Here is a 27,693-nt window from a genome sequence, read left to right as displayed (position 1 = left end):
AATGAGCAAACTTACATTCTACTCACTAACTTTGCATACTTTGAATTATATACAGTGTCCTTTAAATAATATGTGATCTGATATCAGTTACCAGTTTCTCTTATGTTTTGATGACAGACCTTATTTGCGGTATCATTCATATACTATAGTTCTGTTGACTCTCTTACATGTTACATAGTTTCCTAAGAAGATGTGATCTTTCCCTTGGTGTATGTCACTTATTGAATAGAGCCCTTATTATCAAGTCTGAGTCTCTGGATATGGCAAATGTGTGTCTTCTTCTACCTCCCAAAATAGCTTGGAGCATTACTGCAAAGTAACTTCATACCCATTTTGTGGATTATCCAGCCTAGAAATTACAACTAAAGTGGCAGGCCAGGGGTGCCAATGTCTGGAATTGGGTCAACTAAAAGGTAGGCTGGTTGGTGTCATAAGGTTGGCATGTCAGGAGTCAAGTTTGGGGGACTTGGGCTAAGTTGTGAGGGACAGGCTGGGACCACAGCCCAGGCAGACACACTGTCAATTCCCAGAAATCATCAGAGGGATGAGTCAGAAGTTTGGGTGTAGAATGCTATGGAGGGACAGCCAGGGACCCAGGGAGGGAGAACTTCACAGTGAGAAGGATAGAAGATCATTTTAGTGAGTCCACGTGTCAGCATCTAAACACTAGGTCTTAGGAGTAGATCAGGCAGTAGCAAAATAATGGCAGCTGATGCTTTCATTTGGGGAAATTATATCCTTAAAATAAATGAAAGGGCATGGCAAGTCATGCAGAATTGTTCAAGTAGATTTTACTTTATACTCCTCTTATTAGTTGTTTAGGTCGCTGCAGAATTTACCTACGTGGTCCAAATCTTTAAAGGAGTAGGACCAAGAAACAGAAGTGAGAGTTGTGGTTGATGTTCAGCTCTTGTCTAGGGAGCTCAGAAGTTGCGTCATTTCTCAGTGGGGTGAAGAGGAAGCAGCTGGTGGTCACTTGGCTGTACTCCTTCATTCTAGATAAACTGGTTTCTTCTGATTTATGATCCTGGATTATCTGTCTACAAAAAGTAAGGGGGGAAAATAGATCGATTAACTCAGTGTAACCTATCACAGATCGTGGGGTAAAGATTAAAAGTACAAAAATTCCTAGCCTTAGTGTCATTAAAAATAGGGTGATAGAAAATGCTAAATTTATTTTCTCCTGCCAAATCATGAAAATAAATGGATAGTATTTTTTGCCTGATCTTTTCCACATTTGATTAACAAAAATAACTGCTACAAGATATGAACAGAGAAATTGTAGGATTTTTTTGTGTTCGTTTTAGAAAGTTGTTATCAATGCTGTTTACCTGCTATACTGTAACTGTTTCTAGGAAAATGTCTTCTGTTTTAGGCATTTAAAATTTCTTCTTCACTGACCCTTTTTCAAAATAGTTACATGCTACCTTACTGATAAGGGAAACCTAGGAAAATCTTAGTTAAGCCAATTTAAGAAGTGCTTTATTCTTAAGGATGATAAAACTGAGAGTACCAGAATGTGTCTGATCCATATATTTACAAGTCATGCGAATGATGGATCAAGTTGAAAGTAGTTGATTTTTCTGCACATCTTATAAATACTAGAATTTTTGATTGAGGATCTGGAATAAAGAAGCAGCTTGCCTATAAAGTTACGACTACAGATTATTCTAAAACAAACCAGAAATGTTGTCCCCTTTGAAGAAAATTTATGAGGAGTAAACGCCTTGGGGATCTGTTATTACAAGCGTCTCTCATGGATCAAAGTATGCAAGAACCCCTCTACTGGGATATCTTTAGGAACAAGCTTATGAGCCACGTAAAAATCTCTCTCACGGACAGCTCTTATGTGGTATTAGAATGTGTTTTATTGTAAAACTAGTTAACTAACTTTATAGTCACTTGTGAGCTGTAAGCTGTCCCTTGCAATTTATGTGGTACTAATGAGGATGTCATTTACAGCAATGCTTCTCTATTTTCTCTAATTAAGGGGCTTTTTGCATTTTAATTTCATAATAAAAACGTGTCTTTTATAACTTTTTTCACTTGTTTACTTTTTTTTTTTTTTTACCCTCAGTTTTACAATTTCGGCTCAGCACATTTTAAAATTGCTGGTCTGATAGTCAAAGAAATTGGCTCAAAAAGATTATAGTTATTATATAACTCTACTGTACCCCTCTCCCCCACAGCAATCAGGACAAAAAAAAATAACTTCTAAATATTTCTTGTTTCCATTTACTTTTTAAAAATTGTGGCAAAATATACATAGTATAAAATTTATCATTTCAACCACTTTTAAGTGTACGGGGCATTGGGTCTATTTGCTTTTTCACTGTGTAACCAATGGGGAAATCTGGAGTCAGTCAGAAATACACTGTTAGTAGGAATGCTAACACCATAAATTAATTGATGAAATAAGAATATGGGTATCTTAATTTAACAGCTATTCCATTTTGATTCACCTCCCTGAGAAGAGCTTATATCATAATTTACTGTTCATTTGTTCATTCAGTTAACCTGTATTTGGTAAGAATCTCCTATCTGCCAGTCTACCTTAGTAAAAGACCGAAAGGAGAAAGTCCCACCATCCAGAGATCTCATTTCGACCCGTGTGTAGGGAGTCACGGGAGAAGACAATTATAATATGCTGAGGAAATGCCTAGAATGGAGAAGACTGGAACGTGAATGGGCCCCTCGAGGCAGGTTTGCCCAAGCTTCTCTAGCAAAGCAGGTTTTACTCTGCCTTCAAGGATGAGTAGGCACGGACCAGATGGGGAGGCCAAAGGACAGCAGGGTATATATACTGAGCCTGTGAGCCACCAGGGTGTCTTCAGGGAGGGCAGTGGTCTTGCTGTGGTGGCAGGCCAGCGTGTCCGTAGAAGAAGGTGGAGGTGGGGCCAGAGGGCTAATGGGCACCATCCTGGAGGCCCTGAGCAGCTGAATCGCTGGTGTTTCCAGAGAGTGGTCTGAGTTTGAAATGTTCATAGCTGTTACTTGAGTTGGGAGTGGGAGGAGAGTGGCTCAGGTAGCCAAATCAGTTTGAGTCAAATCAGGATTTCCGAGAGCATCACTTTACTATGTAAGTTCTAATTTTCTGAGGGTAAGAAATGGCATGACCTGTTTCCTAAATATACTCAGCCTACCACAACTGACCTTTCCCCCATCCTCCGCTGCGAAAGGCTGCTGTTGTCCTTGGGGAGCCATTAGAACACTTGGTTCTTTAGACTGAATCTGTTTTCATCCCACTTTCTCTGTAAGGTTTTGAATCTTTTATGTGTTATTGACTGTTTCTAAAAACCAGTGACTAAAATCAGGGATCCTTAAGACTTAACAGCCCCATCTGACTTTAGCTATAATTTGTACTCACAAATTACAAAGTACTCCGAAATTGTTACGTAGATCCATATTCCCTTTATTTCTTGCAACAAGCCATCAGTAAAACATATCTCAGTTGAGTTTGTTTTGTTGTTTTAATTTTTTTTATTTATTTATTTATTTTAAATGGTTTTCCAGGTTTTTTTTATTGAGTTATAGTCATTTTACAGTGCTGTGTCAAATTCCAGTGTAGAGCACAATTTTTCAGTTATACATGAACATGCATATATTCATTGTCACATTTTTTTTGCTGTGAGCTACCACAAGATCTTGTATATATTTCCCTGTGCTATACAGTATAATCTTGTTTATCTATTCTGCATATGCCTGTCAGTATCTACAAATTTTGAACTCCCAGTCTGTCCCTTCCCACCCCCTACCCCCTTGGCAACCGCAAGTTTGTATTCTATGTCTAGGAGTCTGTTTCTGTTTTATATTTATATTCTTTTTTTTTTTTTTTAAAGATTCCACATATGAGCGATATCATATGGTATTTTTCTTTCTCTTTCTGGCTTACTTCACTTAGAATGATGTTGTATATTTATTTTTTAATGAAAGATGAATTGAGTAGAATGGGATATTTTCAATGTTCAAGGGATCCTGGAATTTATGGTTAGAAATTCCTGTTAACTTGGACATAGCTCAGTAGTAGAGCAAATAATTTGTTTAACCAATTTAAAAAAGAAAATATTCTCTGTGGTTGGATTATGAATAATTAATTTTCTTTATACTTATTTGGAATTTCTACATCTTCTACAATGAACATTTAACACATGTGTATTAAGACATTGAGCTGTAATAAAAATAGGAGGTCAACAAGGAGTCTTTCTGCAAGGTTACTGTTCAAATTATGTTACTGGCTATATATTTCCCTGTGGTCAAAAGGAGTGCAGTCACAGTGTTATTCATTTTTCTCTTTATCACACAGCGTTCTATGTATTGGTTTATCTTTAGTGCCCTGTAGTAGACTTTAACGCACAGGATTTTTTTTTCCCCTTAACTTTTTTTGAGGCATAATTTACCTATGGCAAAATGTAAGTATGTTAAATGTGCAGCTTGATGAATGTATATGTGTCTGTACACCTGTGTACCCATCAGTCTGGATCAAGGTAAAATATACTAGCCATCATCCCAGAAAGTTCCCCTGTGCTCTTTTCAGATCCTGTTCCTATTCTCCCACTATTCTGGCTTCTATCACCATACATTATTTTTGTCTATTATTGAACTTTATTTAAAATGAAATACATGTATGCTTTTATATCTGGCTTATTTTTTATATCTGGCCTTTTTCTTAATATGACGCTTTTGAGATTCATCTATATTGTTTCATATATCAAAAGCTATTCTTTTTTAAATTGTTGATTGTATGGAAATATCACAGTTTTTCTTTTTTTCTATAAATGGATATTTGGATGGTTTTAAGGTTTTGGCTGATATAAATTAAATGGGGATCTTGTGTAGATTTAGATTATTCAGGAAAGAAATGGGATGATAAAAAGGAGATTTCAAAGGCAAATTTTTTCCATTCACTCAGCTGATTTCTAAAGGATGAAAACAATTTTGGAGGTGTTTTCAGATAAAGTGAATTATATAATTTCAACAAATTTTTTTTGGAAACTATTGTTTTCATACTGCATGAAAGTTTTATACAAATGTATCATCTAGTAATGTAGATAAGACTAGTATACAACCATAATGTAAAACGTATGATAAATGCAATTCAACACTCCCATGAGGATTTAGAGAAGCAAACAGTCATATTTCTTAAGAAAATGGTTATATAATATACTAGAATAGTGAAGTTGTGGGAAGAGTTCTTGGGGAGTGGGGAGAAGATTATTAATTTGCTTTTAATTATAAAGAGTGAGAAATAACAGGAGTGAGAGAGGGGGAGATTAAAAAAAAAATAAAAACAACCAAAAATCCCCAGTAAAAATGTAGAGAATTTGGACAAGATGATTAGCAAAACTGACTTAACAGGCGTATATGGAGCCCAACAACAGGAGCATATACCTTCTTCTCAGCATATACAAAACAGTTAATAAGTGTGTTCACAAGTGTACCAGGAGACGTACAAGGATATTCATAGACATTATTTATATGGGTAAAAATTGGAAACAGCCCTAACCTCTGTTTATAGTAGAATGGATAAGTTGTTTATCCATATAATGGAACACTATACAACAATGAAAATGAATAAACTACACTTATTTGAACAATGTGGATGAATCTTGTGAGCATAAATTATAGGTCAAAAAAAAAAAAAAAAGCCAGGCATTGTACCTTTACATTCATATAAAGAGTAGGAGAAAGATAAAACTGAACCTTGGTTTGAAGGCTATGTGCTTAGGTGGCAATTCTACCAAAAAACCCAATAAATTGGTTATCATATAAATTCAGAAAGTTAGGGGTAGTGATTGAGAAGGAAAGAGGAGAAAGTTTCTAGGGGCTAGCAGTGTCCTAATTTTGTGGCTGCAGTGGTGGTTACTTGAATATTTGCATTGTGATCAATCCCAGAGGTCTAGATTACCGTGTTGTATATTTTTCTTCATGTGCCTTATATTTGACTTGCCGCAAGAACTGGAGTGTTTAATAGGCATGGTCAACTCTTACTCTGTAAGTCAATGGAGAAACCATTTTACTGACACTTGATTAGGGACCAGTGACAAAGAATTAGGAAATTCTTTAAAGTTTCTCTTAAAAGTTTGTCTGATGAACACTATCTCCTAGGCAGACCACCATAGGAAACCATGCCAAAAAGTTTTGTCAACAAAAACCAGGGGTGCTGGATACATTAGGCTTGGAACGTTTCTCTCAGTGACGAGGTCTGCCCAGCCTCCATGGCCAGTTAGCAAGGCTCCAGGCCCCTGAATATCATTTGAATAGAAACTGCTATTTCCCATTCATCTGTCTGTTTCGCCTGCCTTGCTCAAGCCTCTCTTCCCTCACTCCTTTGATCATTTGTTGGATATGCTAATAGGACTGTAAACTTGCCCCACTGGCCTGGTCCTGCTGTCCTAAGAGCTGATCTGTGCTTTAGGTTCCTTTGGATCAGCAGACTGAAGACTGCTTGTTGCTGTCATTTTTTTCAAGTCCTTTGAGGCACCTCTCTGTAACTCCACAGATTGCCAGCATGGGCACGTGCAGTTAAGATGTTGAAGGGATGCCCAGCAGAGATGGATATCCAGCAGGTAGCCAGAATGCAAGACCAGCATATTAAATAGAGAGAAATTGAGCATAGAAATCGAGACTGCACGTCCTCCCTATAGACGTGATCATTTAATTTTTAGAGTAGAATGGCGACAACAAAGATTTTCTATCATCAATAGCTTTAACTTTTTAGCATCATAATCTTAGTTTGATAGAAAAACAAATTTGTCATCAGGAACTTTTATATTTGAGAATGGATTGTTCTAATATTGTCACCATGAAGTTTTTTGTTGATTATGAATATTTTAAAACATTTTTCATTAGCACTGTGAAATTATAATCTAAGCCATTTCACATCATTAAAATCATTTTAGCATTTAGGGGATTCAGAATTTGACTAGTTCTTTTGAAAGACACTCTCTTTGAATATAGGGGGAAAATAACAGAACAAAGTATGATTTTAAAATTTCTTTTTATTCTAAAAGTTGAATTTGGAGTCTACTTTTGGTTCCACTCTACCGTCATTAGTGTTACAGCAAAATACTACTAAAACATAGGTGTATTCAATTCTAAATGAGTGTGTTTGAGATCTGTATTTTCATTCATATGTTCTTTGCAGATCTCTCCATTCCATTTTATTCTGTACGCTATGGTCAGTCTGAGTAATCCCATTAATTATAATTCTGTCATCTAAAGCAACATGAAATTCATTCTCTGTTCAATAAACCTAATATTTGGAGTTACAGAATTTGAGCTATGAGAAACTTCAGGGTCATCCCAACTCTTGTTTGGTAGATGACAGAAGACTATCACTGAGCTGATGTTTTACCTAAAGTCACATTCCCAGGTGGTGGCAGCGTTGGTATCAGAACCCCAGCCTCTACAAGAGAGGCTGGGTTATCTCTTACATTGAGCCCATTGTAGTGGATTGAATAAGATACTAGGCTTTACGTGGAAGGCAGACCTGCAGGATGGTTTTACCTTCCCCTTTTGTTAACTTATGGTCTTGGGTGACTGAATATTTCCAATCTTTGGTTTCTGTCTGTAAAATGTAATATTACTTACCCATATGGTGGTTGTAAGGATTAAATGAGATAATGCACATAAATTATTTAGTGCAATGTCTGGTATATAATACACGTTCAATAAATGTTTGCTGTTATCATTTTTTCTTTTAGCTTTTTGAGATAGAATTGACATAATACTATATAAGCTTAAAATGTACAGCATAATGCCTGCTCTTATTTCTGAATGTTTTTGTCCTTCAGAGGATTAGCATGCCTATTTCTTTCTACTTTTTCTCATATGATATATTTTGGGAATTTCACACAAGCCCAATCATCCTCTCTAGATACACATTTTTCTTGAAATGTAATATTAGAGCTTAAAACACATACAGAGCATGATGTATCTACCTTTAAGCCACCGGCAATAATTATAAAGTATTTTAGAACAATGAAAATTATAACTCACTTGTAAAATTCTCTATGGAATCACCTACATTTGCCAGTATATGTTTTTCCTTCCTCCACTGGCATTTTTCTTCTTCTTCTTTTCATAGCCTTCATAACGGAAAACAAACACATCATCCTATGGTGGAAAAAAAAAAGAAAGAAAGAAAACCATTAATGTCCTGAGAAATAGAATTAAAGTATTAATGTCCTGAGAAATGAAGTTAGAAGAATCAAGGAAAAAAAAACATTTGTCAGATTGCTTTAGGTCTACTCATGGGTGACCATTAGTCATGATTTTGTATCTTAGTAATTCTCGGTAGGGTAATTTCCAGATGTGTCTGTGTATCTCATTATCCACACACTGCCTTAGTGTCAATATTTTGTTTGATTAGTGGTAAATACTAGTTATAACCATATCTTTCAATTATAGCTGTTTTAGATGAATGTGAGATACGGTTATTAAATAATAATGGTGATTCCTCCTAAAACTTCTAAATAAAACTTCATCTGAGGATAACGATTTCATATAGGTATTAATTCCAGAAGGATGTATGGAGTGGATTTTAATTCTTATGTCTTTCCAGTTGACACCAGAATGCACTTTGAATTTGCCCCAGGAACTGGTGGTCATTCTAATTTGATAAACCATGTGAGTCGTGTAAATGGGAATTCACATGCTTCCTCAGAGTAGAGGGGCTGAGATGGCTAGTCAGTCACCCTCCTCACTTAGAGAGTTGTAGCTTTGTGCCAGGCCTCTGAAATAACAGGAGGAGGTCACAGATGGACGGGTCTGGAAGTAGCTCAAAGCCTCAAAGCAGCCTCACTTGGAGTAAGCCGCTCACTGCTACAGGTTCTGTTCCTAAGAACCTGACCTTGAACTTCCTTAGGTGACGTGGATAAATATTCTTTGTTTGTTGTATCATCATTCTTATTTTCAGAAGCAACACAATGGTAGTAGTTGAGAACTGGACAAGTGGTTCGAGAGAAAGTTCCACTCTAGTTCCTCGACTATGCAACCTCTGCTAAGTTCTCTGAACTCTGTGTTCCTGTTCTTCTTTGAAACCAATGCAATCATACTTCTCTTAGAGGCTGCCTAGCCTGGTCTTGAAAAATCTGAACTGTGGAGCAAAGTGCGTGGGTTTGAACACCAGTTCAATCACTTATGAGATCTGTGTGATTTTAGGCAAATTGTCTACCCTTGCATAGATGGATAAAAGAGAGATTAAAGATACCAGTTATCTCACACCACTATATGAAGATTAAGCACTTTCCTTATATTAACTAACTTAGATCAGTGTCTGGTACACAGTTACCCCACAAACACTAGCCATTGTTCTTTTCAGTGGTAGTGCCTCTCAGAGACAGCAGAAGATGGTAGACGAGAAGGGGGCTCTGAGTCCTGGAGCTTGCTTTTATATTGCTGTCTGGCCAGCTAGATCATGAGCTCCCTGAGGCCAGGAGCTGGGCTGTATATGTGCCACACAGCACCCAGTACACTGGTGGCCATGAAGAGATGGGTGCACAGGTGACTTTCTTAAACAGACCAAAGGAAAAATACCCAGCCCTCCTTTTTTCAAATTATTTTGCTGAAAGGCTGAATGTTTGAAATTTTAATTTAAAATATGTTATTTTTTCTGATCCCCTTGAAGTGGCTTTTATCGATAGTTCTCGTGACATTCTCATCCTACCTTACTTTGACTAATCACTGATGCAATTCTTGCCAAATTCATGAAGTATTTAGCTGACTTGTCTCTGCTTAACTTGTGAAATATCATGCAGGCTTTGTGACACACAGCTCCGCGGTGAGCTGTGGCTCTGATCCTAAGCCTCAACCCATCAGTATTTTCTGTACAGCGTAAGATTACTTGGACATCCCGTCGCCGACAAGACTCACGGAATAAGGGAAAAGAGCACCTGCTGATGACGAAGCCAGGCTGACGTCTGAACGAGACCTTGAATTTGCGGCCGCTTTTGGGTTTTGGAATCTGAAGCCAGTTAAAATGGTGGTGTTGATATTTCAGGCCAGTCACGTTGTTGGGGGCTGAGTAAGTGTAATTAAATGTCTCTCAAGTACCTAACACAGTACCTGGCAAACAAATATTGGTTCCCTTCCCATTTAGAAGGTAACCCGATGCCACTCAAACTTGCTTTGCTGATTAATGACAGAGAACTTGTTTCCATTCGTCCTTCTGAGTTCCCAAGCTGCCTTTGCTGCAGAGGGAAGATTTCTGTCTTTCAGCCAGCAGGTGGCAACCAAATTAAAGCTAAAGGTTCACCTCATTATGATAACTGGTTAAAAAAATAAAAGGTTGCCTCTTCATATTAATGCTATCTGGAAATGACAGGTGGATGGAAAACATTTGGCTCTAAAGTGGAGTCACTCCTGGCAAAGGCATTTTTTTTTTATAACACTGGGCCCCAGATCTAGAAAAATAGTTTTCTTCAAGCTGCTTTTGCTTTGAATACCAGAGTAGTGTGGTCATACATCTCAGAGGCTTGTCAGAGGAATCGTCCAGAATTATGCAACATTGTGTCGACAATAATGAAACTACTCACTGATTTGGCAGATCAAAAAGCAGAGTCAAAAGCGAAATCATCAATTGATAAAATAGAAAGGTTATAAAAATTCTGTTTCATTTTACTTCTAATCTGGTTTTACGTGAATTTCTTTTTTGTCTGCCCACTGTGAGTTTGTGTGATTTTTAAACAGAGCACACATTTTGACTAAAAAGATGGAAAAAAAGTATAAGCAGGACAGAACCCTTTGTAAATCCTGTCTTTGCGTCTCAGGATTTTTTGTTTGTTTTGTTTTGTTTTGACCTATACAGTGAGGATAAAACCATCATCACGTGTTGTAGTAAGGATTAAAGCGGAGGATGTATGGAAAGGACTTAGTATGGTGCATGCCACACAGAAAGCAAGCATAATAAATGCTGCTATTTAGGTGATGTATATCATTTCCACAGAGTCGCTCAAGGTGGAAGAGATCTGAAGGCCCCTGTGATCTAACTAACCCTTTCTTTATACGGTGAGGAAACTGGGACATAGAAAAGGTACCTTGTGCAAAGTCACGGAGATAATTAGCATCAACATGAGTTCTGGAAACCAGCTCTCCTGAAGGCACTGTTCTTTTTCACACTGATACCCCTGGTTCAGTCATTAGCTCTGGCTGGGTCTGGGTCCTATAGAGCATGACTGTCGAGGATTAGCTACTCCTTTTCAGGGGACTGTGGGCAGGGTAGTGGGTGTGGCAGGTGCTGTGGTGACTGCCTTTAGAAGGGAGGTCATGATCAAAAGCCCTGTCACATGACACATACTGCTGATATCCTTTGAGATAAAGTCAACTCTAAACAGTAATATAAACCCCTAACGCTAGCTTCCTTTTCCAGAGCAAGTCCCTGCTGTGCCACCTTTCTCTCAACAGGAAGACCATACCTACTGACCATTGTACTTGACATACGTACAGCATCCTGTGATTGTCAGGAATGGCTAAGGGTCACCACCACCACCTGTGTTCCAGGAAAAAGAGTTAGCAACGCTCACTGCTAAAGCTGCTATCCCGTGGCTCTCCTTAATGACTTGCAGTTTCCTATAAAAGGCCTTTCAAGCAGCAGACAGGAGCAAACATCTCCCCTCTTATTTAGCTTACTGCTTGCCGCTCTTAGCTGTCTAGTATCTCTAGAGGTCAGGGATTTCTGGACACTGTGTCTTGAATCAGTTGGTAACTATCGCCGTTGTATCTGTATAACCTGCCAATGCGGGAGGTGTGGTCTGTCATGCTGCCAGGGAAATTCACGTGGTGATATACCCTAGACCTATCACATTGGGGCTGGAGGGAGCACAGAGGTCCTCGCATGCAGTGCAGCCTTCATTTTATGAATCAAGAAAACTCACCAGGACTTTACTGAGCCATCACATTCCGAATGACTGTGATGGTTTCTCCTTCCTTTTTATGCCAGTCCTTATACCTGGCAAAGATAATACTTTGGGCATCTTAATTATAGTTGGAAATGCTCAAAACTCAACCAAAACAGAAATGATGGTGGTTCAGAGCTGGAAGTGAGGGGCTCAAGTACACGGCCATCCGCTTGGGGATTTTCTGGAGTGGACCTGTTTCTTCCTTTTCTGACACTTCTTTCCCAGTTCAGGGCTCCCCTTTGCTCAGGTCTTTGTTAAATCAATAAGGCTTGTATTTACCACATTTCCTGGGATTATTCATATCATAAGTCACACCAGGACTACAAGACTCTGAGACTTCCTTCTCAGAGATGCTTAACTCATAATACCAAAGGATCACTGCCTCTGCCCTCTGTAGGTCTGAGGAAAGGATCCTGGTTATTGGACTGTTTCTAGGCCAGATTCATGAGGCAAGAATGCATGAAGGATATTTCCGGCTCTGGAATAATTCAAAGTAGCTAATAACATCTCTGATGTCTAGGATTTATAAAGCCAAGGTCTTCTAAAATTAGATACTTGTAATTTATAATTAGGCTTAATTACAGTTGCTGATTAGTGATGCCACTGGTAGTTTGATTCTGTGCTGTGGGGGGATTGCAGGCTTTGTGCTCTTCGCGTAATGCATTTTTCTCATGTATTCTGATGCTCTGTAAGATAAAGACGAGTTGAGACTATTGACACATTAAGTCAGTTCTAGTATGATCGTGATGCTGGTTTCTTTAGGAAAGGGGAGGTAAAGAATAGGGTGGAAATGATTGTTTTTCCTTCCAATTTCAGAATGCGTAGTTCCCATTGCTTCACAGGTGATGCAGGGTTGTATTAACAATGACTGATTCAGTAGAATAGCTTATTCTTACTCAGACTTCCAGCATGTATCTCATCAGCCAAGAAACTATTCCAGCAGGGCCCCAAATCTGCTGCATTTCTCTGTCCCACTGTTCTCAGGGTTTGCACTGACCTTTCCGCATGCCTCTGTGGGGAATAGACCTCTGGAGCTTTTACTGGTGTCCTTGGCCAGATCAGCGGTTTGGACATGGACACTTTGGCATATCCAGTCAACAAATACTGATGAATGACTGGCCAGACTTTATATGGAGAGTGTAGAGATGGCTAAACTTTCGGCCCTCAATGACCATGTAATCCTATAGAATCCTCGTGTGTGTGTGTGTGTGTGTGTAGAGGAGGGAGTTATCAGAAATATAAATAACTGGTATAACAGAATGAGTGGTGGAGAACCAGGCACATTCTGTGGGAACGTATTATTGGTGAAATTATCACACATACTTCAGGAAATCAGCCTTTCTTTAGAATGTCCAAGGGAGATCTAAGTTAATACCTAGAACTTCCCTGTGAGAAAGAAAGGCTTTCACATTTTAAAATGCTAGGCTGTGTATGTGTCTTAGTGGTACACATTCAACCCAAACCCCCCAAAACAGCCTCAAATCCCTCGTAGAGTGGGACAGGCAGAGAGAGAGGCCAGTGAGCAGGTAGGGCAAGTGCTTTGCTGCATAGCTGACTCTGACCCAAGGGGATTTAGTTTTGGGGACCAAGTGTTATCTCAGTGTAAGAGTAAGTCTCCTTTGGAACAATCGTTTGTTATGAAGCCAGAATTCATTATAATGGGATTCTAATGACCCTGTTATAATCTTAACACGTACAGAGTCTGAGAAATCTTAGTAGCTTCACTTTTCACTTGAACGAATAGGACTTGCTCACTACAGAGAGAAGGTGTAGAGCCCTCCTAGGATTAAAATATGAGACCGTGGTTTCTCTAGTCAAATGAAAATAAATATTGAAAGACTTAATAGTGTTCGGAGGACTGTCTTGCTCACACTGTGCTCAGCTGCTAGAAATCTGTGATCCAAGTTTCTGTTAATGACACAGCAATGCTCAAACTGACACAACACAAATCCGCTTGCGATCAGAACTTCTAACTGCACCATAATACTCCGTTTGACAGATGCCATGAGTAACATGCCTCAGTGACAAAGACTATGATTGATTTAAAGTCAGGAGACGCAGTTTCAGATGTGAGCCCTGCTGGTTCTATCTCATATAAATTGCTTAATCTTTCTAACTAATCTTCCAGTTTCCTCATTTGTCAAACAGAGGCAAAAAAAAATGAGGATTAACCTGGAAGAAACAAAATAGCACAGAGTAGCATATAATTGGTATTTAATAAATGCATTTTTTTCCAGCTGAGGGAATCTAAGAATTTGGGCCCACCAGCTTTTTGTAAGTTCCCTATTTCATTCTTATTTATCAGTTTATTACCATCAGCTAATACAGTACCTGGCACCAGTAAGGGCAGGGCAAAAGTGTTTGTTGAATGAATAAACTGATGAGTGGCCAAGGAACACATTCTCATAGAACAATAAACAAATGAACTGACAATAGTTATGCCATAAGTGATATTTTAGGGCCAATTTAGTGGCCCTCACATTCATCCAGAAGAAAAGGATAGTTAAGAGAAAAGTCCATAACTATCAAAAGGTCGTTAGATTGAAAAAATAGCTTGCCGTTTGCAACAACATGGATGGACATGGAGGGTACTATGCTTAGTGAAGTAAGTCAAGCAAAGAAAGACAAATATTGTATGTTCATTTATATGTGGAATCTAAAATACAAAACAAATAAATATAACAAAACAGAGATAGGCTCACAGATACAGAGAACAAAATAGTGGTTGCCAAAGGAGAGAGGGGGTGGAGGGAAGGGTGAAATAGGTAAAGGGGATTTCTAAGAGGTATAAACTACTAGTTATAAAATAGGTAAGTCACCAGGATGTAATGTATAGCACAGGGAATGTTGCCAATATTTTATAATAACTTTGGTGTGCAATCTATAAAAATACTGAATCACTATGTTATACTCCTGAAACCAATATAATATTGTAAGTCAACTATACTTCAATACAAAAAGAAAAGTAGTTAGGAATTTTCTTCTTGTATTAATTAATTTAAAGTTTACTTTATCAATTACTGGAATAGGTAAGTGACTTTGGTGTTAAGAAAGGAATGACTGTGTTTGTACTTGACATCTGTCAGGCTACAGTAAGTTCATTGGCTGGTACAGAACAGAAATCTGAAATGGAGTAAGCTGTTCCTTGCCAAGTGACCCAGGGCACATCAGATGGCTTCTAAGGCTTTCCTGGGGGTTTATGTGCACTTCTGGAGGACATGGAATCTCATCCCAGCAGGACTGGCTCAGTGAAAATACTGAGGTGTGGGTCTGCCAAGAGACGATTGCAAAGTCTTTCCAGGAGCCCCCAAACCAAGCCAGGAACGTGATGGGTATAGGTGGTGACATGCAAAGTCTGGAAAACTCCAGGCTTGGGCAGGTTCCAATTAAATCGTGCCCTAGTGCAAGGACTTCTGTGCCAATTGGAAAGGCCCTGAGCCTTCTTTTCAAAGGTTAAGGATAAACAGATAACCAAATAAAGAAATCTAGAGTAGGAGTTTTCATATTAAAGATGCGAGCTTTGCATTTGCAGTCCGTCATTTGTAAGAAAGACGAGGAGTAAGATGTCTATTTGTTTCATTCACGTTTGAACGTCTCTGAAATTGTGATGCAACGTACAGTTGGTGGTCTTCCTAGTACTACTGGCAGTATTTTTCTTCACTAGTTTGCAAAATAATGAGTCTAAAAAAAGTATGCATCTCAGATTTGGTAGACTATAAAAATAATATATAAACTCACCTTAATAATTCATGTGCTGCCATAGACACAGGATAGAATAATGGGAAAATGGGAAACGCAGGGATTTTATATCAAAGGAATTTTACCCTGAAGCCTGACTCTACCTTTTAAAAAAAAAAAATCTGAGCAAAGAGCTCTCCCTGACATTTGTCCTTGAGTTGCAGTGTTCTCATCTGCATGATGAGAATAAAGCCTTCATATCAGGGTTCTGCACTGCACAGACATTCACTGAGCAGATCCAGTGAATGCCTTTTCCTTTTTTCTCTCAACCTCCTCCACCAGCTTATCTATACTTTAGAGCGGCCCTGTCAGGTAGGAACATGTAACTTCCATTTTACTGGTTCAGAGACAGAGGCTTAGCGGCAAGTGTGAGTTGAGAGAAAAAGCTCCTGGGAGCCTTTATTTCCCTGTACCCCACGCCCCCCGTGCTCCCTTAGCCGCCTCACCAGTAACTATCCACAGAGGTGAGAGCTTAGCTACTTCTTTGTTGGTAAATTTCCTTCGGCAGCCTGGGTCACAGGTTTGCACAGTACCTTAGTAATAACAGCACACACTGCATCCTTTCTGGAAAGGATTTCGCCTCTTGCCCTCATCCTGTAAACAAGGATAAGCCTCTATTTAAAGAAGAGGAAAAGGAAGAGGGAAAAGGATATTATATCACCTGGCCTAGCAATTTTGGGAGCAGCTGTTTTCCTCATTTCATTGTTCACAGAAAATTGGTTCAAGATGGTATAAACCAAATGTTCAAAAATACTGTGATTCATAAATCAATTCACACCATTCTTTTGTTTCGATAGAGCATAACTGTGAAGATAGATTGAAATTAAAGATCGGTACTAAAACCTCAGGGCTTGGTGCAAAACCGAAGCAAGTTACCTGGGCTATGTACTATGTTAGAACAATAGACTAATAACCAATGGATATTAGACCTTCAGGCTCAACGGTCCAGGGTGGAATCACTGGTAGGCGATTGGTGTGGAAATTGCTTTCATATTTTCTCAATTTGGCCTGAAATTTTTCAATTACAAGATTTTTGTTTTGGCCTCAGTATTTCTTTCTCTTATTTGGTAATCACGTTTTTAATTAGGCTGCCAATGGGTCAAGTAACAAGGAAATTGACTTATTTTTAGTAATAAAATATCATCAGACTTAAATGAAAAGCAGGTTGAGTGCCTTTTGTCTGCATTTGCAGTCAGATTTCTAAGGGAGCCTAGCCTGCTTCCAGACTGTGCCGAGGGCTAGCTCTGTGACGAGGGGCAGTGAACTGATGTGTCTTAAAGCTTTAGTGCCCCTGAACAGAAGATGGTAAATTAAGGGAGGAAGTATTTTAAAGGGACTCGCAAGTGCCTGGAACTTGATAGCTGCTCAGAATTCACCTTTGCCATCTTTCTTCTTCTCTTCCTTTTTAATTCTTTACTCTTGATTGAAAACTTTCATTGTTCGAAACAGTTCTGAAGTTCAGCGGATCTAAGTGGGCTCCTGCTGTGGAAATTAAGCATCCTTGAGAAATGGGCAGGTGCTGAAACTCATCAGTGGGGCAGGCACAGGACAAAACCTTTTGGGCAGCTAGTTCTCTTGGGGAGAGCTGGCTCGAGTCCCAAAACTTTGGTACGTTTTCAACGTTTTCCTCACCTATCAGCGGCCACCAGGTATTTCCTAACCACATGTTGCCTGAGGCCTTCCTGCTGTGGGGACACGTCACAGCTGTCCTCTAAACAACTTCGTTTTTAACCATTTGTTAGATGTCTCCATCATCCAGAATAGAAACCGTGGGGGTCATTTTGGACCCCATCCTCTTCCATTCCCACGTCCACGTGTCTCCCAATTCCTAAAGGTGCCACTGCTTGAGTGCCTCTGCGCACTGCCCCTGATGTAATATCACAGCACCCTCCTAACTGATGAGCTCTCCTGTCATGACCTAGTGGATCTCTCTTCTCCATCTTTTCCCTCCCATCTGTGCTATTTACAGCTACCATAATGTACTTTCTTCTTCTGTAGTTGGTTAGGTTACTATCTCTGTAACCTCTGATTATTCCCCGCTGCCAGCGGAGGAGAGCCTACATAGTTGCAAGGCACTGGATCCAAGTCCCTAAACATCTGGTGTGAATTTAGATATTTTTATGTTTCATCTTCCTATCATGCCTCCCTTTGCCTGTTTGCATTCTTCGCAGCACTTAGGCTGTGAACATGCCTTGACTTTGAATAAGCAGTTATCCAGAACCTGTGCCTTCGCCTCTTTTGTTCCCTTTCTTTTTGGAAAGCCCGGCTCTACCCACCCTAATTCAAGACCTAATGGGTTGTTCTTACTGGGTGTCTGTTCAATAGCATTTTCCTTGATTGTAAAATAATCTTTGCTTCATACAGAAAGCTTGGGGGAAAATTACATATGCACATTAATTTAATGGTGCCCCCTTCCTTGAAACCTTAATAGATTGTGGAGTTACTTAACTCCAAAGAGTTGTTCCCTTAGCATTTGGATACGCGTTGGGTTATTTGTTTATTTTTACGTTTACTATTCAATGCTTGATATTGTAAATACGTACACAGTTGTCCATCCTAGCCAAAAAATGAACTCCTAGGGGCTGGGTTGTGTCTGACTCATTTACACCTCTCTTAGATTATCTATTTGATTGAGCCAGTGGCTGTGCAGTATAACCCTGTATGTGACTTTAGTGGTAAAAACCATGGGCTGTTGGAGAATTATACTTTTTTAGAGGCAGGCCTACTAGTCTTCCTCTAAGTACCCCAGCAACCATTTCTGGTGTCTAATACCTGCTCTTGGGGCATTTGAGGAGTCTCCATTGGGCTCATTTTTTGTCTCTAGTTCACACTGAGGTGGCGGAATGTCTGTTCTGGACTGAAAGCTTTTGAAAGGTCTTTTTAAATGTTTGATGGTGACTGTATCAAGTTTCCTTTTATAATCCTCTAATATATGAATGCTTGTAATAGCCTGCATGGCAGCTTCTCTTGCAAGAAATCAAATCCTAGAGGGCTCTGTCCATTTCGCCTTGTTTTCTGTAAGTGGTGTATTTACTTGTTCACTGCAGCTTTATTTTGATGATCTTCGCCAGCATTACTTTTTAGAGGGCCAGACGGGCAGTAAGGAGATTTCTGATAGGTGTCTCATTTTTGTGACCAAACATGTGACTCTGCTGCCTTGATCTGAATTCGTGATAACTTACAGTGATGTAAATTTCTCAGACCATCGCTGACTGTGATTGACACTCAGAGATTTAGAAGGTTATATATTTACCTTCCAGAAAAAAATTTTTAAAACTACTTCTGTTTAAGAGGAAGAGGCAGTGTGATATAATGTGTTAGAAAACTAAAGAATAATCTACCTTTGTCACGCCAAGGTGCCTATTTTTCTGCTTTTCTTCTTTTGGGCCAATTTGTGATAAAAGCTGTTTTTTAGAAATATTAATCTAATCTTCAGTGTTTGTGGGTATTTGATGTATACATAAAATGTACTGTAACAGGCTTGGAAGAATGATGACTGCGAGGAATTTTATTCTGTTTATTGTTGCTTATTAATCCTTTCCTGCAGGAATGTGACATATCTAATATTAAATATATAATTTCATTATTGGGAAGGAAAAAATATAGATCTTCCATACTTTTAAAGAAAGATACAAAAATGAAGTATAGTTAGCAGAAGGACAGGTTGATGATAGAAAATAATAAATTTTCCACTTTATGTAGTGGAATCAAATTTTTTCACTATTTGAATTATAGAGAACCTTAGGACTTTCTGAGGGGGGAGGGGATGGGAAGTTTTAAAGACATGACTTAGGAGTAAGTCACAAGAACCAGACATCAGTTCTTATAATTGACATTTTGAGTGAGCCAGGACTGTGTGCTGAGACAGTGTCTGAACTTGAGCAGTTTATACTGCGGGAAAGTACCTATTCTGGTGGCCGGATATGGTGTTTTCCTTGACTCCCTGAGTCTTGGCTCTGTCACCATCTGCCTGACAGCTTTTGCCTCACCTTTTGTTCCTTAGCAGCTGCTTCTATAAAAGAAGTAGTTTGGAGTAGGTAGAGATAACCTTTGGACAACCTCAACCCTATAATTTTGAGTCTGTTTTAAAATTTCAGAAAGCCAATATCCTCATGATTATAGCTATGTTCTTTGAGCCTCTGCAATAAACCAGCTAGCCAAATTATTAAACAGAATGAAGGCACATAACTCTTTTAGGAGTTTTCAGAGTATATTTCAGGAACACAAACAATTTGGGGCTAGGATATTATGTAAGGAGATCTTTCTCAGTTAGAGTGAGGTGTGGGGCATTTGGGTGAAAATCCTTTAATGTCTGGGGCAATGGTTCTTCATCTTTTCTGGAGGTATATTGAGAATTCTGGAGGCGTATGGCCTCTGGTTCAAAAAAATCATTATAAACAATTATACTAAATTTTTTGATGTAATTTACTTATTTCGTGGGAAATTTATTCTTTCACAGAGAAATAAATTTCCGATGAAATAAGCAAATTATAGCCAATCAAGCAAAGTCATTATAACCAGTGAAGTCAGTCTATTTTGCCATAATTTTGCAGAGAAAGTCTTTTCACCATATAAAACATTCTAATTTCAAAGTATTACTAATTTAAAAAATATTAAAATCTGTTTCTTAAAACTGAGGGACTGTGATATAAACTTTTTTTTAAACTAGGAACTGTGACTCACCCAGTTGGAAAAAAAAAATTAATGATTATTTCCAAAAAAACAGAAACAAAATCCTAAATGGTAAAACAAGAAACAAAACAGATTCTTCCCTAAATAAATTTTAGTAAAAAGGCTGCTTTTTCACAAAATAATGCACATATTTTCTTTTATATGTAATTCATTTTGATTTTATTTTGGTAACAATTCCTGAAAATCCTGATTCCCAGAGGTATGTAGTAGCAGCACAGAAAATTAGAATTCATAAAGCTTACTCTGCCAGATGCAGGCAAGTAAGGCCTATCAGAAATCTTCTAAGACCCTGAGTCGAAGTCGTGTTAAAAAGTCAAGAAGTGTTATTTTCCCTTTCATCTGAGTAGAAGCAAACTTGAAAAAGGGTTCTCCTGAGATTTTTTTTTTTGCTTGCAGAGAAATTGAGAAGTTGTTGTCCTTTGCTATACCAGCATTCAACTATGGCATTCAAAAATTTGTCTCGTATTTCAATTTCTGACCTCTGTGGGCATGGTGGCTACCTGTCCAAAACAACTCTGCTTGTTCTGCAACTTTAAAAATGAGAAGATTTACTCATTCAACTGACCAGAAATAACTACTATTAAATGAGCCAAACTCCCTGATTAAAATCCTCTTGAGATTATCTTGAGGGTTTTCCTTTTCTTTTAAAAAGCAAACTTCTCCATGAAATACAAACACATCTAGATATCCTATGGAAATCTAGTGAAACCCTGTGTAATCAAAAGGATGCTAATATTTTTTCTATTATTTCTTGACACCCCCTTTTGAAAAGTTAATGGCCAAGGCCCACTGTCTGGTGATGTTGACAACTTGCATGGTTCTAGAATAGTTTTTGCCTTCAGTGTGTGCATGTGTAGAAGCACTGATCCATGATGATATATGATGTAATTTCTTCACCAGAGAAAGAAAAACCAGGGGTGTTGCCCAGTCTTCCAGGTGTTCTTCTGTAAATGGAGTAATAGGACCTTTTTTTTTTTTTTTTCCGAGTAGATTTATGCTTTATCATTTTTGGAGACATTTCTAACCTTAGGAATTTCCCAAAGGGCTCAGAAAATAGAAATTCTTCTTTGGTAGCATCTGTCTGTGCAGTTTTATCAAGTATTTCAGTCAATGAAAATAGTATTATTACTCTAAAAACTACTCTAAAATTTTAATAAATAAAACTCAACCTTAGTTATTTTAATTAAAATAAAAACTAAAACTTTAATAGAACTATAGTGCTTTCCTTAGATATTCACTTTCACCAAGTCTTCCCCAACCATGATGGACTTGACAAGGTGATAAGCATTGTTTGTGATCTACCTCAGGACAAGGCTATTGCACTGGGGCAAATCTAAATACTGCTCTAATTCTAGATATTTCAACTTGAGTTTTGTTCATAAGCAAAATACTACCTTTCCAGAATGTACCTACCTCTGGAATACACTTCACTCATCCTGACTTGGTGCTTCTAAATGCAGTTGTTTCCCGCATGAGTCCCATTGTGTTCAGCAGTGAGGAGAAAACCAAAGGAAAGTTTAAGATCATTGCTTTTTCTTTTTGTGGCTAATTTCCACTGTAAGCTAGTTTTGATGTGCCAGATGAAGCTAAGTGAAGTTAAACTTTCAAGGTCTTGCTCTTGCAAAGCCCCTTCCAAAGCCCTGTATTTAAGAAATTCTGAAAGCTTTAGGGTCCCTGAACTTAGATCTGTCTTTGCCTGATATTAAAAAAAATTTTTTTTTAATTAAAAGGAAAGGGATGTGTATCATCATAATGGTCCGAGGACTTTTCTTCCTTTTTTTTAGTTTTTATTTTTCTTTTGGTTTAGTTTTTTATTTTTAGCTTTTTTAATTGAAGTATAGTCAGTTTACAATGCTATGTCAATTTCTGGTGTACAGCATAATGTTTCAGTCATACGTATACATACATATATTTGTTTGCATTTTCTTTTTCATTATAGGTTATTACAAGTTATTGAACATAGTTCTCTGTAAGAAACTTGTTTATTTATTTTATATATAGTAGTTAGTATCTGCAAATCTCGAACTCCCAATTTTCTTTCATTTCTATAAGCAGAGACAATTTTAGATACAATGGCATAAAGATGATGACCTTGTATTAGCATGTATACTATGCCACACCCCCTAGTAACTTGACATAAAAAAGACATTTCAAAGTACCAGGAAAAAAATAAAAAGCTGATGTGTTTGTGCCTGTCTGAATGCTCATCTCCACAGCAGTGCATTTACATCACTATTCCATTTGGTTAAACACTTTAGATTTGCTGTAGATTGTTTTACCTCATTAATTATTCATGTGGACTTTTTCAGAAACAAAATAGAGTCAGCTCCAGGACAGCTGTAACCTTTATAATGTTTAACAGCTTGGGCTCAATGTAAACCCAGGTTTATACATCCTGGTTCTGCCACCTACTAGTGGGGTGGCCTCAGGTTCCTCATCTTTAAAGAGGGTATAATTCTAATATTTATTTCTTAGGGTTGTTGTGACAATTAGAGGAGAGACTATGTGTACCATGTCTAGCAAACAGCAAGCTCTCAAACATTAGGCATTATTATTTATTGGTAGTAAACTCTTAACTATGAGATCTCTTCCAGCTGTTTACCAAGAAGCCTAAATTAGCCTCTGGCAATAGCAGTTAGAAATCATTCCAGGCATGGCTAGTATTTTCTCCCTGGAGGAACTGTTAAGAAAATAACTTTGAGAATAATGCAGAATTTTTTTAGAGCTGTCCAGAGAGAGAGAAAAGGCTTTTTCCTTGTTGCTCCAGAGACAGAATTAGTAATAATGAATGCAATTTCCAAGGGAGAAGGTTTAGATTCTGTATACAGAATAATTTTCAGTCACAGCTCCTCAGTACAGAATTGGCTCACTTGCAAGCTCACAGAATTATTCATAAAAAAGTTTGATGGGGTAGGGAGGGTATAGTTCCGTGATAGAATGCACGCTTAGCATTCACAAGACCCTGGGTTCAATCCCCAGTACCTCCACTAAAATTTTTAAAGAATAAGTGAATAAACCTAATTACCTCTCCCCTACCAAAACAAATAAATAAATATATATTTTTTTAAGTTTGATAAAAATCCCCTGAGGAACTGTTCTCATATGTCCTACCTGATGTTAATGCTGCAGTGTGAGTCTAGGTTTTATCACCTATGTAAAACTTTAACTTCATAGTTGATGATTAAATTATTCGAGTTCTTGTTATATCATTGTAAATTGAGATTAACATTGCCAATTGAAAGGTCAGTTTTCACATAGCCCTGTGTCCTACACAGGCTTCCAGTCATCTTACAATGTTTGAGTATACACATTCTCTTTAGTTAATTCCATTTAAAGGGACAGGAACCGACTGAGAAAACGTTTGATAAATATGTTGGTTCCGCTGCAGTGTTGGTACCCTGCAAATATAATTCCATACTACGAAATAGGCTCCGAAATCGAAATATGAAGATCAGTTAATAACTCTTTGATACTACTAGCACTGAAACTAAGAATTTTTTTCATTATTTTTAAACATCGTTATCAAGTTATCTGAGACTACAGTACTATCTCCACCCTGCTTTTAAGAACTGATTTGGGTACGTAAATTACAGCTTCCTTTTTCCTCCCTATGTCATCTAGGACATCCATTTGAAGGGAACAAATGAATGTTTAAACAGTCTTGATATTGTTAATTACTTTGCGAGCTATTTCATAACAGTAAAAGTGTTTGGCATGCAGTCACTAGCTCGGAATATTAACATCTTCAAGAATGTTAGGTTCTTAGTGTTTGTTTAAAGTGGTTGCGGAAGGGAGTAAAATAGTACTTTTTTTTTTTTTTCGTAAAATGTGTCTCTTTGAGGAAGGGTGATGTATAGGGGACAGATTCTAGCTAATGCTTGGTAGGGTTTTAGGTGTGAAATGGGAATCGCCTTTCAAAAGAGCATTTTGACAGTGGGCTTGCTTCTGTGATGGTCACAAGAAAATTCTGAAAACTATTTTTCATCTACCTCAGCCTGTATTTGAGGCTGTGTGCACCACAGCACAAGCCTGCCAGCTGTCTCCCCGTGACAGGCAACATTCTCAGACCAGTAACAACAGGGCTTATTAGGAGAAAAGGAGAAGGAATCCAGAGGATTTCCATGTACCTGAAAGTTAAATTAGCTGGATTCAAATTTTATGTACCAAGCTATGTAAATCAATGTATACCACATTTCATTTTATATATGCCTCACAAAAATTAGAAAAGCCTGGCTGCTGTGAACACAAATATTATTTCAAGCTAGCACAATCATTACATTTCGATTTGCACATTGTGATTTGTTATTAACCAAATGGAGAGAGTATAATTATGCAAAGATATAACTTAATCATCATTTTAGTTAAAATTGGGCATAATTTCTCTTTATCATAGATTGTCTCATGAGAGCTGGCTCGTGGCTGTCAAGGGGCATACGTAATACTGACAGACTGGGGATGTAGCAAAGGAAGAAGGAAAGAAAAATAAAGAAGATAAAAAGGAGGTCCAGGGAAGGGAAAGGATGGGGTGGGATAGGGAAGAAATTGGAGAAAAAAAGGAGTTTTTAAAAGGTAGAGTCTATTTGGCCTATCAATAATTGCAGAAGGTAGTGATTCCTGTTTATTTGTTTGTTTTGCATTTCAGAGCAACTACATAAGAAATAAGGGTGAATGTGGGAATTAGTATTTTCCCATATAGACATCATAAAGAACTCATACTCCAATCAACTTACCTTTTGCCTTTCTTCCTGTATTTTTCATCTTGCCTGAACTGGTAAACATTTCACCATAGGTTCACACTTATATGTGCATGGGAATCACTGGTCTAATATTACCAATTTTAACTAAAAAATGTAGTGTGTTTTCTAAGGACACATGACGTTCATTCAGTTCTTTACCAGTCAACATTTGTTGAAAACCCATTATGTGGTAAAGGATTAAGTTAGATGTGGAAGAGACAGAAAGGAATGGTGATGGGACCAGAGGGAAGAGTGTGTGACAGAAGAGATGGAGAGGCTTGTGGTAACAAGAATGTTCAGCAGTCTACTCAAAAGTTTGGGACTGGTTCTGTTAGCAGTGGGGAGCCAGTGAAAGTTTTTAAGTACAGAGAGACATCATTAGGACTGTGCTTGGGTGGGATGATAATGTACACAGTAATTTAGAGGAGAAAGCAAGAAAATGAGCTAAAGGGCTGTTGTAAGATTGGAGTTAAGATCTAATTATAGAGTATAGAGAGAGGACTTGGGCAATGGGGGGAGAAAGGAGGCAGTAGGTAGAGCCTGATGGAGGTAATTATGTAAAGGTTGACCAACTAATTGTGGAGGGGGTCGGAGAAAGCTGTAATAAGCTCTTTTTTTAAGGAAGGCTTGTAAATGAGAGCTCACAGTAGATACCAAAGAGGATTTAAAGAATAATAATACATTTTAGATACTTTAAGAGTATTTAAGTGTGAATAAAGTACTTAATTTCTCATGATCATTTTAAATGACGAAAAAAGTATAAACAGTATGTTTACGGAGTGATGAAGTTGAACACTTATTTAGGAGGAAGTTTAGATATCCTGATAGACCATAAAAGTGGACAACAACAAAATACCACTTCAATTCAGACTACTGGGTACCTACAGGAGAGCAGAATTTTTTAGAGGAGAAAGGACAGAAACAGCTGTTATGTTTTTCATAACTTTTGTACCTGTTTCCTTATCTACAGGACAAAGAACAGCATGCTGGTTAAAAAAGAATGGAATTTAGCCTAGAATTCTGTTCAAATCTAGCTTCTGGCATAGAACAATTGTGTTGTCTTAGACAAGTTACTTAATCTGCCTCTCAGCTTCACCTTTCTGCAGATGATAATGATATCTATGTTGTAAGGTGTGTGTGTGTGTGAGAGAGAGAGAGAGAGAGAAGGAGGGAGAGAGAGAGAAGGAGGGGGATGGAGAAAGAACTGAACTGAATTGAATGAGATAATACATGTAAAACAGCTGTCACAGAGAAAGCCTGGCATATAGTAGGTGCTCAACAAGTGGTAGGTCCCCCCCCCCCTTTTTTTTTAATTCTCAGCAATGCCATTTAACAGAGTTTTGGTAGATGGGTCACTTTTTGCTACTGAAGGATATTTCGTTAAAAGCAACAACATAAACTTGGCATTGGCTTTTATATGAAAGAAGACGACATTCCAGGTACACAACATTTTTATAGGAATATTTTTAACCCGACACAAGAAGTAGCCTTTCTTGTTACCTTCACGGTTTTGCTAGACAGGTTGCTTGGGTTTTGCTATGGTTAATTTTAACGCTGATCGTGAAGGGGTTAAGAAGAGCCCTTACTCATGTTACATGAAGTAGCAGAAATTATTAGATGGAAACAGGAATTAAGAATGGAAAAAAAAAAAAAAAAAGGCTCAGCAGTAATTCATTGTTTCCTAAGACAGCTTGTGCTCACACTGATGAGAGGAGGCTGCAGCCTGCAGCCTAATCAGATCAGGATAACTTGGAGGGTGGGGGCAGCAAGCACCCCCTCCACCCCACCCCTTAGTTGAAGCCACTCGAACTGGAGTTGTCCTGGGTTGGGGCAATGCTCTGAGTCACAGGTCTGCTCCCTGGAGAGCCGGGAGGCGGCCCTGCGCGGGAGAGGCCCCGCCCCTCCTGTGTGAATCGCTGGCCTCGAGGGAAGGGGCCGGCCAATGCTAATGAGCGGAGTTGCCCGGAGAGCCAGGAACTTCATTCCCGGTCTCTGTGTCAGGATCGCAGAAACTATGCCCCTTCTCTCACCATGAGCTGGCTCTCCAGTTCCCAGGGAGTTGTGCTCACCGCCTACCACCCCAGCGGCAAGGACCAGGCCGTGGCGGGGAGCCATGGCCAGGCTGGGGAGGAAGCCACCGCGAGGTAAGCCCGGGCACTGGAAAGCCAGAGAACAAAACAAAACCCTCTTACCTGCTCCAGGAAAAAAGTGACAGGGAAGCTGGTGTGGGGAGAATGGAGCCGACATTCGCAGGTCGCACCTAACCTCGTGCAGCAGCACTAATGTTTGGCTGGGGTTTTCTGTACTTTGCATCTCACCTAGTTCAAGTCTGAAACCGCCCAGAGGAGGATGACGGGGGAAGACGGATAGGAAGGAAGTGGCACGATGGCTGTTAGGCTCCTTGCTTAGCAGGTGCATTTGCAAATGCTGAAAGATCAAATAACTATGTTTGAAACACTTCCCATGAGATGGAATTCTTGAATGAGCTCAAGGCCCAGCCACTGGCACTGCTGGTTGGGAACCGTGCCAACAAGCAGGGGGGGGCTGTTCACCCTACAATCTGTTGCTGTGAGAGTGTGTTTTTTCCCCCTTCTTCCCACTGAAAGCAAACTTCTTAGGCAGAAAGCTGA

At 38.6% G+C, this 27,693-nt stretch overlaps 1 protein-coding gene and 1 long non-coding RNA gene across 4 annotated transcripts in view; one reads left to right on the top strand and one right to left on the bottom strand.

Moving 5' to 3' along the window:
• ARHGAP18 (Rho GTPase activating protein 18) overlaps positions 1 to 27,693 on the top strand; it is a 163,336-nt gene that overhangs the window by 19,806 nt on the left and 115,837 nt on the right. Inside the window, exon 1 of one of the 3 annotated variants that reach the window (XM_032484895.1) lies at positions 27,018 to 27,207. The exons of 1 other annotated variant lie outside the window; for it this stretch is intronic. In XM_032484895.1, the coding sequence (XP_032340786.1) occupies positions 27,095 to 27,207 (113 nt within the window). In that variant the 5' untranslated portion in view covers positions 27,018 to 27,094. Of the gene's footprint in view, positions 1 to 27,017; positions 27,208 to 27,693 lie in introns of those variants that run through there. One more of the 3 variants, XM_032484894.1, reaches the window with a different exon arrangement.
• LOC116665402 lies at positions 811 to 27,693 on the bottom strand. Its single transcript, XR_004321998.1, has 3 exons — positions 27,256 to 27,693; positions 7,999 to 8,115; positions 811 to 1,040 (listed from the first exon to the last, which is right to left on the bottom strand). It is a non-coding gene; the product is annotated as an uncharacterized LOC116665402 (long non-coding RNA).

Source organism: Camelus ferus, chromosome 8 (assembly GCF_009834535.1).
Source record: "Camelus ferus isolate YT-003-E chromosome 8, BCGSAC_Cfer_1.0, whole genome shotgun sequence".
Classification (NCBI taxonomy): Eukaryota; Metazoa; Chordata; class Mammalia; order Artiodactyla; family Camelidae; genus Camelus; species Camelus ferus.
This window is presented reverse-complemented; position numbering and strand designations above follow the sequence as displayed.